At 44.8% G+C, this 16,140-nt stretch overlaps 1 protein-coding gene across 5 annotated transcripts in view; it reads left to right on the forward strand.

Moving 5' to 3' along the window:
* Positions 1-16,140, forward strand: part of Nckx30c (solute carrier family 24 member Nckx30C) — an 85,262-nt gene that overhangs the window by 17,309 nt on the left and 51,813 nt on the right. For 2 of the 5 annotated variants that reach the window (XM_076812527.1, XM_076812530.1), the window contains one exon: positions 15,380-15,653. In XM_076812527.1, the coding sequence (XP_076668642.1) occupies positions 15,380-15,653 (274 nt within the window). Of the gene's footprint in view, positions 1-15,376; positions 15,654-16,140 lie in introns of all 5 variants that reach the window. The other 3 variants (XM_076812529.1, XM_076812531.1, XM_076812526.1) reach the window with 3 other exon arrangements.

A 16,140-nucleotide genomic window follows, 5' to 3' on the forward strand; every position in this document is an offset into this window, starting at 1 on the left:
ACCCGCACAAAACGCAAATATAGAGATAGTGTATAAATCCCCACAGAAGCGGAAAGTTAGTGCCAGTCGTGCCTGAACGCTTATTATAGTCTTCCTGAAATTTGTATCCTTCTTTGCCACTTTTGGCCAGAAAAGGATAGGTGGTTTCAAGTTAATTTTCAATTCAAATCCATGTTGCCATTTTTACAGTGTACAGAGAACTGGAACGCGATGGAGTAAAGATGGAGAGTTATGGGTGCGGGTAATTGTGAACAGATTCAAACGGATTGAAAAATGGGTCCTGCATCAAACCTCGTTGCCATTAAAGGGGCGGCCTAGAACGGCCAAAACAACATGCTTCTTTGGGAATTTTTTCTGGAAAAACCGATTAACTTTTGTTATTAAACATTAGTCTATTAGAGAGAGTATATCTTACGGGTATTGCAGTATTTTTTGCAGTAAAAAGTATTGAAAGGTTTGTGAGTTATGGGCGATGCCCCGAGACGTCCTTTTTTTTAGGCGCTTTGCGGTGACGATCGTAACTCGGTGCAGGGTCATCCAAAATTGAATTTGGAAAAGTTATTTTGAGAGAAAATGGCAGCTGTGCAATGTTGCAGCATCGATATTTGGCAAAGAATCGCTGGTTTTTCGAGTCTAACAAAATATGTAAGCAAAAGAAAAGGAAAAGTTACTGATAGCGCTTAGATATTTAACCGTAAAATAAGCCTGCAAAGCCTTGACTAAATCGACTTTGAAAACATGATTTTGAGGGAAACGCGGTTAAAGTTTTGGGTCTGAGCGCTACATCGAGGAACACCTACCTACTTACACGCGTATAACTTTGTCAACTTTGGTCGGATTTACTTGACACTTTCAAGGGATATTTTCAAGATGTACTTGAAAATATAAAAATCGATTTTCGAAAATTTCTAGGTAGGCCTCCCGCTTAAATAAAGTAATGCGACAACAGAGCACGGTGTGGTAACAAATGTGGACCCGGCTTAATAGACTAAATAGCATTCTGCATTCCCATCGAAGCGATCCGTTCTTTTTCTTCTTTTCAACCCGCGACGCAAAAAGAAGAAGTGTTATAAGTTCAACGCCTATGTTTGTGTGTGTGTTTGTCTATTGCCCCGTAGCTCATTATCCCTTCGTTGACACTCTGGGTGTGAGCCACCCGTAAGCTGATTTTGACGCTCTGTACCTTCTATTTGCTAAATGAATACCTTTTCTCCAAAGCTGACTTATAGACTATTTTTTCTCTGAAAATATGATGCCCGAGCAACAACTCCGTAGATTTTTAGCTTCTAATACTGAAATTTGTAAAAGTCACAACTATTTAAAGATTTTCTTCGTTTTTTCTCGACATGTGGTAATCTAGATTTTTTTACAAAAACTGTGATTAAATCTCAATAAAAAAAACTATTGGCATATATTCCAGAGACCTTAAACCTGATCCATGATTTTTTTTACGACGATTGGATTCTTCAGACGATAATGGCAGTTGTTCAAAAATTGCTCTGGGTGCGAGCCACCCAGGTGCACACGTCAAAGTTGATCGAAAAAGGAGGTGTGTCGACGAAGGGTTAACGAATGATCCAATTTTGATGCGGTTTTTTTTGTCTCCTCTTCTTTTTCTCCTGCACGATGCACGTTACGCGGTCAACTCGGAATGCGTGTATATTCCATCAGCGAAGCGACTGTAAATTTGTTCACCAGCCAGCTCGTCGAATGTATCGCACTGTTTGTCGTTCGACCCACTTGCCGCGAGAGTGGAATATTTTAGCGGCGCGTTTCGTTCAATTACGTCAATCTATTCGAAACAAAGGATCAGGGAGACAGTCAGGGACCATCGTACCGAGCGACACACCGACATCTGTCACGACCACGCGCCCAACCCTTATTTCCCCGACGACCCCGGTAATCCTGAGTTCGCTCTAGGATCTCATCTCTGATTTCTTTTCGAAAACGTGATCCGATCATCGAGGAATAAAATGGCACCTCAACTCTGGATAGAACGATCTTTTAAACTCTAAACAATCACGCAAAAGGAATCTCAACTAACTCGATCACCGTTTCAACAAACAGCCGCCCGTCTCGAATAACAAGATTCCACGCGGCCTAAAGAATCGCAGTCCTCGGTCGTCTTCTCCTCGGCTGCGATTACGCTCCGCGGTAAGTGCGAAGTTTCGTTCGTTGTTTCTTCTGGGGCAGCAGCGACTCGACTTACGTCCCGCCCCGGTTTTCCCAGTCCACGAAATGGCCGAATTGTTTCCAGCCGTGGCTCTCGAGGAGCCCGTAGCTCGCGACAACAGCGCGGAAAGTTTGCTAGCTGGGAACAACTGGCCGCGTCCTTGGTCGTGCTTTCTGCGAAAGATGTCGGCGACAATCGAGTGCCGGCTCTCTATTGTTCGCGATTGCGACGAAGTAAGCGAGGCACCGGATGAATCCGCGACTCACTTGGCCTACTCGCGCCCGTTTCCCTAACGGTGCACTCTTGAAATATTGCCAAGCGACGATAAACGCCCACGTTCCCGATTCAATGCTCTCCTCCGCTTCGAGCGGCCGTTACACGCGAGCAAGGGCGGAGGAAATGTGTGTATAGAGGCGTATCGCGTTCCACTGGACGGGAACGATGCTTTATTCGCTCCAGCTGGTCGCTGGACTGGCCTCGACGGGGTACTTTTCAAATTGGCGCGTGCTTTCGCGCCACGGCCACGCTACTTGGCTCCGTTAGGCCTGAAGGTATAACGCGTCCGGGGGATGTAACGACTTCGTAAACGCAGTAGTGGCTCGGCTCCTTAAGGAGAATCCTATTTCTTCGGCTTAAAACGTAGCAAAAGTTGGGATATTTTTTTAATCTCCCAGGTAATCTGAAACAGAAAAATTAAGCGGTGTTTTACCTTATACTTCAATTTCATCAAACAGAATAGCGATAAGATACGTATATTTTTTGTTAGATTTTTTTTCGTTCTTCTGGGTCGTCAAATTGAAGTTGCGGTTGATCATGCATAAATCCTGTATTTATTATTGAAAATTAATATAAAAAAAACTGCAACTTCTTCACAGATGCTTCAAAGCGTGGTGCAAATTTCAGGTAAATCGAATCGCTTTGAATGTTGAAAGAATTCCCAAATTCTTCTGTGTTTTTAGCCCAAAAAATAGGATTCCCCGTTAACATCTCCGAGTGTTTCGGTGGCAAGTAAAACGCCCAGGAACGTATTTAGCTTACTTTTGGGGCATTGGTTGGTTGAGGTCAACGCAAGGAAGCTCGCGTAACCAAATACATAATTGCGGCCCTGTAACAAGTAGCAAATGATACATTTGGTGGCTTGTAGCTTCAATGGCACACATTGCTCACTTCTTGAATGGACCTCCCCTTAGTCGTTACTTCTTTTCTCAGTCACATCTGATCTAGCCTCGCCTCTATTTTGCTCTACCTGAAGTTTTCATCTTGTCTCGGCTCAGCTTCTTGTAAGTCAGGCCTTCGCAAGTAGGGGAAAACCACTCTTGAAACACAGGTTTTGATTCTCCCTCCAACGCTACGCCTTCAGCTAAGGTGGGACGATTCCTGCTACCCTTTCTCCGAGGAGACAGCAACGCCGCTAGGAAGCATGTTGGGGCGCTTTAGGGTGAAAGTTACCAAATGTGTCAAGTTTTTGTAGGAAATTTCGTAATGACTTAAAAATAGTAGGAAAAATTAAAATTTAAACTAGCATTTCAAAATGACGTAAAAAGAATTTTAAAAAAAACTATTACATACAACGATACAATAATAATTACTGCATCGTTGCGTGCAATAATTTTTTTAAATTCTTTCTACGTCATTTTGAAATGCAAGTTTAAATTTTATTTTTTAAACTTAAAAATAGCAGGGAAAATTAAAATGTAAACTAGCATTTCAAAATGACGCAAAAAGAATTAAAAAAAAAATATTACATGCAACGATACAGTAATAATTTTTTTAAATTCGTTTTACGTCGTTTCGAAATGCTAGTTTAAATTTTAATTTTTCCCACTATTTTCGAGTCATTACGAAATTTCCTACAAAAACTTGACACCTTCGGTACTTTCACCCTAAAGCGCCCCAACATGTTTCCTACCGTCGTTGCTGTCTCCTCGGAGAAAGGGTAGTAGGAATCGTCCCACCTTAGCTGAAGGCGTAGCGTTCGAAGGAGAACCGAAACCTGTGTTTCAGGAGTGGTTTTCCCCTGCTTGGGAAGGCCTGTTGCAAGTCAACTTGTCGAAATGCATAAGGAAATCCTAAAAGGAATAAAACAGCTGCCAGTATAAACTACTTTTGCCCCTCTCGCCATTTTCTCGTTACTCTACACTCTTCAGCCTGACGGTTGACAAAGTGACTTTTCTCAAGAATGTCTTCCACACCTTCCCATTATTTCCCCCGCTTGTATCAGCAGGTTGCAGGACACCCTATATTTCAATCACCTACCATGGAGCACGCGTCCTTTCTTCCTCCTCTCATAATTGCCTATAATGCTCTTACCGATAACAGGCCATTAAGCGCTCCTTCATCCAGCGAGCGGCTCCTTTTCCGCGCAGCCTCTCAGCTCCCGTCTACGTTGCAGGCGAGTCCTCGTTGCCCGATTAGATAAATCAGCGAAACTCTCGTTCTTTTGTCCCGTTTCACCTACATTAGTTCTTTTCCTCCGGACTTATCTCCGCGAGGTTCGGAGCCACTTCCATACAGCCAGCGGCACGCGCATGCAGCCGTCATTAATTGTGCAGAAATCTCACCGGGGCTCGTCCTCTCCTCGCTATTCTTCTCTCCCGTGGCGCGCACCAGCTCACCGTTTCTTTTGCCCAGCGAATCTGGGGTAAGGTCAGGGTACCTGACGCTCCCAGGACACGTGACAGCACGCGCGCATATGTTCCCCTCGCACGAACACCAGATCCAGGAGCTCGTGAAGCCGAGTCACTCGCGTTCACCGCGAGCAGAGCCTACACGTGTGGGTGAGCCTGTGAAAGACGTAAATCCGACCGGCTGATATTCATCGCGTGTAAAACTCCGCCATCACCCACGCGCCCCTCTTGCCAGGCGACTTCGAAGCGGCGTGCACGCGTCGATTTATTCCTCCGGCTATTAACAATCAGGAGGAAATCGCGCGTGTGATGTGTCCTGATTAGAAAGTTCTCGATCGTTCCCCGTGCCAGCCGGGAAGTCAGCTCGATCGGCTTCTGCAGCTGGCGTCGAACAGTCGCGACTGATTCGATCACCGTTGATACCAGTTGCACGGTGAATTAGCTGAAATTTTCCGGCGCCCAGGCTGGGCCAACGATTTCCCGTCCGGGCGGAATTCATCGACAGAGTGCTGCCGATCGATTAAATATACTGAAATTGGCCTTCGGTGCTTCGGGACAGGCGAGACTGAAATCAAGCCACTAGTAGCAGAGTAATTACGAAATAATTTCTCCGGCTTCGTTGCTTGCAAATAACCGTATCGGTACTTTGCGCAACGGTTAGGTACTAGAGAGAACGTAGTGCATTTCGTTTTCAAATAGGGACTCCTACGTTACAGTTGAGGAGCTTGCAGCAAAATCGACGCAGCTTCGTGCTTACCAAATTCGAGGAAATTGGAAAAAACTGTTTATAAGAATTACTACTTTGGCTTAACATTGAAAAGGGAACACTATTTTTTACTAATTGAAAAATATATATTCTCATAGAATAAGTAGTAGTTATCGAGTTGATTTGTTTTTATTTCTATTTTTGGCAAAGAGTATTCTATAATAAAAATATTAATATTAATATATCTATTTTTATTTCTCTGTAATAAATCCTTTACTTGCTATCGGATTTCCATCAAATGTGCACCGAACGATGATGAATTTTTGTTCTCGTATATTACGCGCCATAACTCAAAAACTGGGGGAAAAAATGGAGCTGGACCCCTCTCGCTGCAAGGTCCTCAAATTCAATTCCAGCGGCAAGACTCGACGGGGCTCGCGTTTAGCGACAATCTTCGAGCGATAATGAAATTCCCTGCCGAGGGGGACGGAACACGTGGGTGCAACAATCGAGCCAACTCGTATAAATTTGTCAGCTGTTGGAGTAAGCTGCTTACCTCTCATGCGCTCGGCTGAACACGCAACCCTCGAGACGCGTTACCTGCGACCCCCACCTTCCGCGTCTCTTCAGCAGCGCTTGGTAATTAAGAACACAGGTTGATTGCTTCCCATTTCGCAATTATCGCGGTCCAGGAAGGTTAGACCTAATACATTTCAGCGAAACGCTGTTCACTGTAGGGGGTTAATTCAGTTAGGGTTACTGCGTGGTATCCAAAAGAAGGACGCGTCCTCCTTTCTTCACTGAAATGCAGTGTCCTCCAATTACCTAAAAACTCAACCACCTAGGTGCTTACCAGATCCAAAAATGAAAAAGGAGAACAATCTACTCACTCAGAAATATCTGAATTTCGAAATTTTGAAATTTCTAGTCTGAATTTTCCTTCGATTTCAGACTAGAAATTCCGTTCTTTTTCATTTTTGCCGCTACGTGAAATAAGAAAAATTAAATTAACTCGCAATTTTATAATATTAGATTTAATAAATAAAGTACCATCTACATTGCTTTTTATTTCTATCTTACAAGGGAAAATCCCGAAGCCGAATATTCAAAAAATTCTGAAACTTTGTGAATATGTAGGGGATTTCCTCCTGATTACAACGCAATTTTTGTTTGCTGCCCATATTCACTCGAAGGGGGTGAAATTAACCCACGAAAATTCGGCTATTTTCCGAGTTTGCGTTATAACTTGCGAACTGTAAGAGACGGAAGAAAAGTTTCAATACAAAAGTTACTTCTTTTAATTAGATCTATCATTTGGTAGAAAAATATTTTACAGTTCACGAGTTATAACAAAAAAATTTAGGGGTCAATTACACCCCCTTACAGTGAATTTGGGCAGCAAATAAAAATCGCGTTGTAATCAGGGGGAAATTCCCTACACATTCACGTCGTTTCAGAATTTTTTGAATTTCCGTCTTCGGGATGTTCCCTTGTTAGTCGCCAGCCGGTCCGCGAAATATTTCTCCTATTTTCGCCGGTCCGCAGATGTGGAATGGCTGAAGAACGCTGGTTTAGTTGACGTGTCGTACGTAAACGCGCGCCTCGTCACGATATCTCCATCGAAATTCGCCACGGTCTATTTATTAAGTATTCCCGGTTCGACATTCGACGGTGATAACTCGCGACCTGACAAACAAGGTACCTATGGGTACGTTCCTGCGCGATACTTCAGTCGCTTCGATACTTTCCGCGTGTAAACATCCCTCGCGGTTGGAATTCACGATCGACGGAGTGGAAGCTTCGCGGTTTTCTGCAGTGTGTTCGCGTTAGGGGAAGACGTTGCATTTCCTCGACTGGAACCCGCCGCGGAGCTAACCGTATCACTGCAATTGCGAATAGGGGTGTGCATTCTCGCGGGAGACACGCTGCACGCGAGGCGAACCTCTTTAATAACTTTCCGCCGAGTAATTCGCGTTGGTTCTTCCACGCTTGTCGACTGCTTCTCTGTAGAATTTTATCCTATCAAACGTGCGACTTTCTACGAAGAAGACAAATAAAAACTGCGGAGTAGAATTCCTTCGTAAGAGGAAGGAAATTTCTGTGTAACTTGAAGCTTAATATTGAAGGGAGAACTTAATTTAGAACGCTGGAGAAAGGTGATTTTCGCGAATTTTTTTAACACAGAAAAATAAAGTCGATCTTTCCAAAAACTTAGGGGTACTTTGATATATATTTGTACGATACAAAAATGAATTTTAATCGGGAAACTTCAAGTTCATCGCGCCGAAATTGGGATTTTCACTGGAATTGCGAAACGGCGGGCAAAGTGGAGCCTTTAATTCTTGCCCGTGATAAAGAAACCGAAGCGTTTCTTAATTTCCATGAACTTACATTGTCGACGAACTAATAAAATAAGAAAACTATTTAAAATTCACAAAGTTCTGTGACTTTAAAGGAAAAGTTGCAGTTTTGATGAAAGAGTTTTTATGCTTTATGCCCCAAAAAACTGGTTCGATTTAATTTTTTCATAAATGTTTTTAGTTCATAGACGATGGGGGGTCACTCCAATGACTTAAATTATTCTTAAAACTTCACGTAACAAGAAAATGCAAAGAAAAAAAAAATCGTGTTTTCAAAACTTTCAGGGCGGTGTAACCCCTTAACCACCCCTGTACAGGCTCCGCATGTTCGCGAGAAAGTATTTTCTTCCATATCTCCGACTTGTCTATCTCTTCCGCGACGAATCGCTTCGATTCTCGAAGAAGTACCTCGCGTTTCGATAGATCCAGGCAGTCGTCGTTACTTCGTCTCTATTCTCGTCGTAATGGCGCGCCGGAAGATTTACTGGAGCCTGTTCCACGCGCGTCGGATTTATATTCTGCAGACGCGGAAATATGCACGTCTGGGCGCATTAGAGCTCGCGCGCAAGGGTTCCGGCAGTTCTTGGCGAGGATACCCGAAGGCTCGAGCGTGCAGGCACTTTCGCGACGCTCTCGACCCACTATTCCCCTCGAGATCCTTTAACCTGCTCGAACTCGTACAATTTTTACCAACGGGAGCAAATACCGCCGGGAGGAACAGTCAGCGGAAATCGAAGGACGTCTCTCTTGGCACGAGCCTCGCGAGGAAGAATTCCGTCTCGCGGAACTTTCGAGTGCCCTCCCCCTTGTCTCTGTTTTTTTCGCGAATCGCGCGCAGATCTGGCCTCCGTCGTTTATCGAACATCAAGGCGATCGATTCGGAAGGGTGCAGAAGTAGATCGGGAGTGGTTTTTGAACTGTTAAACTCGCGAGCAGTCAACTGCACTTGCATTCGACGAGCGACGCGAAGTCTGCAGGGTAATTCGCAGCCAAGGTGTGCGCTGTACTTTACTGAGAAGCTTTCATAAAGAAGAATCGAACGGTGGCATTGCTAGCTTAGGGGGACAACCGGGTTTATTAATCAATTTCGGCGCGACAAACTTGACATTTTAAAATTAATTTTGTTTTGTATCGTATAAATATATATTAAAATACCGCTGAAGTTTTGGAGAGGTCGAATTTATTTTTCTTTGTTAAAAAAAATCGCGAAAATCACCTCCTGTCAGCGTTGTAATCCAGGTTGCCCCCTTAAGGGGGTATACCCGTTTTTACCCTCGGAAAATGTGTACGTTTTGTGGATTTTTTTACAAGTCAACGGCTTGATGAAGATTTCCCGTTTTTTTTACTATATTTGCATAGTATCATGAACTACTTAAAAAAAAAGTTTCAGTTAAAAAACTACCGTTTTTCGGAAGTTATGCTTACATATCCGAAAGTCTCTCGATTTTAGACGGCTGAACGGTGGGCCTGGAAACAGCTGTATGTCGTGTCTGAAATCAAAGGCAATAAAATCTTCTTATAAAGTTTGTCAATAGCTATCGTCCAACGGGGTGGATTTTGAAAATTTTGAAAAATAAAGACATGGTGAGAGATCGAAGGTAAAGTTAAATTTTTCTAAGAGAAAACGCCACCTTTTTTCTTTATAAATAATAAGCGGGGAATCGGAATAAAAAAAGTCCTCGTCGGACGACGTGGAATCTTAGTACAATCCTGCGTGCAAAATTGGAAGTGAATTGGTTGAACGTAGCGCGAGTTTTTGGGCCCGCCGTTTAGCTGTCTAAAGTCGAGAGACTTTCGGATATGTACGCATAACATCCGAAAAACAATCGTTTTTTAACTGAAACTTTTTTTTTAAGTAGCTCAAAATACTATGCAAAGATAGTAAAAAAAATGGGAAATCTTCGTTAAGCCGTTGGCTTGTAAAAAAATCCACAAAATGTACACATTTCCCGAGGGTTCAAACGGGTGTGCCCCCTTAAATCAGATTTGGGTGGTTTTGGATTTTAAATATTGCCAAGTCAACAGCGGTGTCATTCTATTCCCCTCGGCGAGACTCTCACAAATCACTCAACAATCTTAACATCGCCCTCTTCAGTCGCTGTGTCTTTCCGATTTTGTTACCTTGCATCGCTTTTCTAAGCAACGAAACGGCGCCAGAGGAACAGTTTGCCCAAGCAGCATGGTGCCCTTAAACGGCACAAAATGCTTGATAAGTCCACAAAACTTCTCGTCGAGTGCACTTTTTGGAAGTGCACGGCTCAGAATGGTGGTAAAGAAGTCCCTTTCACCACCCCCCCCCCCCCTCGCACCACTCGGCTCCGTTGTGATTACGAAAGTTACGGAGCCAGGCGCGAGCTTGGGTCTCACGAATATCCGCCCGTTCTCGCTGGCGATCGTTAAATAATTCCTCGTCCGCCAGTCTGCAGTTCATGGTTTATTTAATGAGCCCCCGCGTATCCCGGGCGAGTTACAATCCGCGCCGCGCTGAAGCGGCCCGTTAAACGCCTCGGAGGAGAACTCGAAGCCCCCAAGTGGCCCTCGGGATTTAAACGGGCGCGAAAACGCGACGCTGGGAAATTTTGCGACGGGAAACTGCGCCAGATTCCGCGGCGAAGTTAGACGGTTCGAATTATACGCGCCCCTCTCCCCTCGCCACACCCTCCCCCGTCAGAAGAGGGATTTAATATCGCGAAGCTGGGCCAAAAGCGACGTTACCAATCTCCGAAGCAGTCTCATCTTTTGTGAACTACACTGGTATCATTGAAATGTGGTCGAGCTCCTCGATTTTCGTTCCAATTAGAAAGAAAACGGTTGGATTAAACTTTTGGGGTTTTAATGGAGGGTGCAGTTGGAAATGGAGTGATAGTGAAACTCGTAAATGTGTTAAAATATCGTATTAATTTATCATTGAAATTTTTTTAACGCAAATTCAATGAGGTGTAAATACATTGGGCGATTATAAAAATTTATTTAAAGCATAAAATCCAGTCTTCCTTTCTTTTTACATTAATCTCGTTTGGACTTCTTTCTTTGGGGTTGCCAAGGCCCCTTGTTAACACTACCTGAGTAACAGAATCTAGCGAAATTTCTAACAAGCGTTTCAAGCTTCTCTACCCCCCACTCTTTCGGTTGCCATTTTTGCAATTCTTAACACATAGATCGCTTTATATGCATCTCTTCTAAAATTCGCGTAATCCTGGGGATATTCGGCGTTTATATCGACTAACATTTCATTGGGGAACTGCCAATTTTCGAGATTCGCCTGGCTGTTTCACCCCTTAAAATTGAAATTTAAGAAAAATAAAAGAAATACGCTTGTCTCAAATTTGAGGCAATGAGAGCAGAAACGGACTAAGTAATCGACACTGAGAAAAACGAATTTTACAATTTTATGCGATTAGTACAGCTGTTTTCGCAAAAAATCCGGGTTAGTCCGTTTCTGTTCTCAATGCCTTATTTTTTTTTTTCGTGATAGTGAATTTCAAATCTTCAATGCTGCTTGAGGTGAAACTGAAGCGTTGCACGGAAACAATCTTCTTCCCCATTCTCACCTATTTTTAAGAGCATCCCCTCATTCCGATCGTATTCAGAGAGCTCGAAATTCACCGTTGAACCGCTGCCTCGAATATTTCCCCCGTCCTTGGGGTGAATCGGTTGATCCGTTTCCACCGGCACACCCTGTACACTGCAAACGTGGTCGTTCAAACATCCCCCTGTCTGCCAGAGGGCAACTAGAGCGAATCAGATATTCGTTCCCGTTTGTCCAGCAAATAATCGGGATCAATCCACGCTGTTACATCCGCTCTGTTCTCGTTATTACGTCGCTTCCGTTTAAAGCCGCCCCCTCACGTGTCCGCGCGAGCCGTGTGCTTTCCCACTTGTTTTCTAGTTAGAAAGGTCATTATCTCGTTGCCGAAAGATACTGGGCCAACGAACACGCGTATCCGCAGCGCGGGCCTCGTGGTCGATTCGGAATCCAGGTTGGAAATTGCGCCCATCCGCGTCGTCGTCAGTTAGCCGCTATCAATCCAACTACCATCAACACTGAAACCGTTTCAATATACCTACCCCACGCCGCAGATCAGCGGCGGTAATAGGAATACGCGGAGAGCCGAAGAGCTGAAACCCGACGGGGTCAGACCAAAAAATATCGCAGCGTGCAATCAGAGTTGGGCATTATTCGAATAATCGTCGAATAAAAATTGATTCGTTATTTTGGAATCACTTCACTTCATTCGCAATTCTTATTCGAAATTACTCAAATCGAAATTTAGTGGAAAGATGAATAAACCTTTATTCGAAAAGGTGATAGATTTTGTATTCGGATAACGCAGAACTCTGCGTGGAATCGATGGGGGTGAATTTAAAAGGGCGCGACTTTCGCGGAAGAAATCGAAGGCGAGAGCGATAAAACCAAGAAAGAACTCGACTCGCGTTGAAAAGACGCTGAAAGCTCCATTCCCGCGGGGGATACTCTGCCGAGCAGCGTTTCGTTTTCGAATTAATGTCGGACCGAAGTCCCATTAGACGGGGCCGTTCGATTCGAGCCAGCCCCTTTCATTACCGAGTTTCCTTGAGCGCATTCGACGCCGCTTGAACGGCACTTCCGTCCTGGCGACGCATTAAAATTTACGACCCCCGCGGGGGCGAACTTCCCTCTTCGATCGGCGTGCGTCAAAACTTTGCGGGCGGGCGTATTTATGAGCGGCCCGCTCTGCAACGGCACTCGGCTTACGAAATCGACCTGTCCAGCGTGCGTCAAAGTCGACCCGTCTCGATTCGATTTCCACCAGCACCGAGGAAAGTCGGGCTCCGGCGATGCCTCCTGCGACGGGGAACGAACGTAATTGGAAAACGGATGCGCCCTGACGAGTCGCGGAGTTACGAGTGCCGCATTCAGCTGGATCCGATGCATCGAGTCGTTATCTCTCGCTTTGTTGTATCTCCGCGTTAATCTCGCGGCGCACCAGTCAAACCACCGCGCTGCATGGTAAGGGAGAACGGGGCTGGCTGCCTCGAGGGGTTGGTTGACTAATTGTTAATAACTTTGCAACGACATATGCTCTATTGCGGAAGAAACATTTACTGTAGTTATTATTTAACTATTATGTAGTTAAAATTTACTGGGTTAGAAGCAACATTAAAATACCTTACTTGACAAATTCATTTTCTTTATTTATAGATAACTTTTTAATCTTTGTATTTTAAAGTAAAGGTTTTAATTCTTTTTACACCTACCTTCTTAAAAACGAATATACTTTCACGAATACTTGCGCAGCCTAACTTTCTTCTCTGTGCATTTTCCACGGAAAATGCGTGGGGTGTAATTACACCCCTGTACACGGTTAACGTTAAAATATTAATAGACAGAGCGAAGGTTAATTGTGGTCGCGTTAAGTCAACTGTAATAACTTAATCAGATGGCCAAGTATATGCCTTATCGAATATAATAACCGGTTCAATGATATTTCGTCCTCATAAGTTATAGCTACGGCAACAAAGGAAGGCCAATTCTATGGCCCCGGAATCGACGATTTTATGTAAATTAAAAAACAATAATTATGCCACTTTAACCTGTAGTTTAAACGCTGCTTTCTCAAAAGTACATTTTCCAAATCGACGCCAATGATATTTCAAAAACTACTGAACCGATTTCAATGAAACTCGGCACGATTAATTCTCATATCAATCTAGTATTTTCCATATGTTTTTTTTTAATATCCACAGTTTGTTTTCAACCATTAAAGAACTGATGAAATTCTTCTGAGAAATTGCATTTTGAAGTTCAATCACTCGTATATTTTTTGAGAATTAAATTTTACAAGTAGCGGATGATAAGGACTAAGTAGTTTCTTTTTTATACTTTAAGGGATATTTTTCTTTTTTTCTTCTCGACGACACCCAGAGGAGATATTTTTGGCATCGTAACTCCTTACCTGACGGCCCTGCTTTGTTCAACAACTACACGGCGAACGAAACGAATATTACCTTCCTTTTTTAAAAAAAAAATTCTTTAAATTATAAGCTTTCAAGTGCACATTGCGATTTTTATCAACGAAACTACTTATAGGTAAAAATATCATAAGAAGTCCCCTCTTTTCACGGTCCTAGGTGTATGTAACCCTTTACCGCAGAGGTGACGAAGGATAAGTTTACGGTATCCTGTGTCCGTATCCCCCCCTAATTCGGCTAGCAATTGAACACTACGGAGTCGACTGCAGCCGAATCAGCTGGCTCTGTTGCTCGTGGTCGCGGAGTTTCGTTACGCGGCCATTGTTGCACGAGCTTGGGCTCTGTAAACGAACAAAGGGGACAGCCCGGTGGAGGTACGCGCGCCTCGTGACCCGCGACCGAAGCTGTTGCTCGGCTATCCGGAAGCGACCTGAAAAGTAGGCGAGCCCCGCGTAGTCGGACGCCTTAACGTTTCATGCATAGCAGATGAGCCTCGAGTCATCTCCCTCTGCGTTCGATCACACCCGGCGCAGCGGAGGAGTATGATAGTTAAAGTATCGTTCACCGAGGTTACCGAAATTCTCGGACAGCAGTGCGATTCAGGCTGCCGTCCGGGAATCCGGGGAACTCGGTCTGCAACTCACCCGTGAATTGGGTTGCCAACTTTTTCCCGGGTGTACGCACTACTTTACGGCCATGTGCGTTACAAAAGCGATACAAACTAAAACTACATTAACATTTTTTTATAATAAAAAAATATACCGCGGTAATAGTTCTTGTGCACTTTGTTGGATTGCACTGAAAGTCCAGATTTTAATATAAATGAGGTCATTTTTTCACGAGAGACAGACTGACTCTGTTTCTCTCTTCCCGCATTTCATATTCATTATAGAAACAATTCTCTCTGTAAAAGACGAGGTAACGAAGTGGCGGGAATAGAGAGAAAGTATGAAATTATTTTATATAAATTTCGACAAACATATCATGAACAACACTTTTTGTAAGTCGCCTTCAAAAGCTTAAAGCTCAACTTCGCAAATTACAGTGTCGATGTTGCCATAGAATAAGAAAAGAAGTAGAAATTGTAGAATCCCATCGATGCATCGGAAATATAGTGTCAGACAAAAATATAGTGCAATACTATATAATATTATTATACCACGGCTGGCAACCCTGCGCGAGCCCCCTCCGCTTCCCATTGCTCGATGCCCCGCGGTCTCCTTCATACATACCACCCAGAACTGATACAGCAACGTAAAAGTTGCGAAAGTCCCAAAGTGTACAGCTTTAAGGTTTCGGAAGAAGAGATCTGCGAGCCTCACCTGCCCCAGAAAATAATAATAATAAAACGCGGAGGCTCTTCTTCCGACACCTAAACTTCTGTATCCCTCCTACGTGCTATACCTTTGAAGTGAGGCTTGTCACTGACGCGGTCACTGGCCAGCCCTAGAGTCACCCATCAAAGACCCAGAGAAAGAGAGCGACGGAGAGGAGGGAGCATGGTGGAGGAGATGGAATATTGTTTGTATTGAGAGACGAAATGACGTGTGTGTTCCAGCAGCATCCGAACGCGACGAACAGTAGCGAGACGAGCGTGGGTGGCGTGTCGGGTGCATGCGGAAGCAGCGGCATACCGGCGGGCGGAGAGGCCGGGTGCAGCAGCAGAGGTGGCAGCAGCAGCGGTGCCGGTGGCGCGGCGGGACAGGGCTGCGAGCAGGGCGCCCACGGTGGCCCCTCGTCCCATTCCAGGGAGAGCCACGCCAAGTTCAGGCACGGTCTGCTACAGCTTATGATCCACACGATCGATCCGCTCCACGACGGTCAGTCCCGCGCCGGTATACCAACTCCACACTCTATCACTCTCGCTTGCCGCTTTGCCTTAGCGCTGACAGCACGCTCTTAGCTGGTAGTCGTAAACTTAACTTCCATATACCGTAGAAACCTTGATCCCCCCGACTGCACGCGGCGCCTACCGCCGATACGGGCTGCTTCTCGTAGAATCTAGGTCTCGAAGAAATTCGTAGAGATGCTCGACGCCTGGCAGCCTTGCATCGATCGTGTTCGAGCCACGAGACGGTCGATCGCTACTTTCGCAACTTTCCTGGCACCGTGGCGGGGCGAGCCGCCGCTGTTCGCCGTCGAGGAACCGCCGAGACTTGTACGGCACGAGCCCCCGTCAGGCGGAGTGCTTTTAAATCTAGAGTCGCGCGAACACGCGGCTGTCTATCGACACAGGGCTTCCGCCCGAGCTGGCGAACCTTGGGGACCTTGGAACGTGGTCTGACAGGTGATTTCAGGGATGCGAGGTGGAGACTACTGTCC

The sequence above is a fragment of the Andrena cerasifolii genome, chromosome 5 (assembly GCF_050908995.1).
Source record: "Andrena cerasifolii isolate SP2316 chromosome 5, iyAndCera1_principal, whole genome shotgun sequence".
Taxonomy (NCBI): domain Eukaryota; kingdom Metazoa; phylum Arthropoda; class Insecta; order Hymenoptera; family Andrenidae; genus Andrena; species Andrena cerasifolii.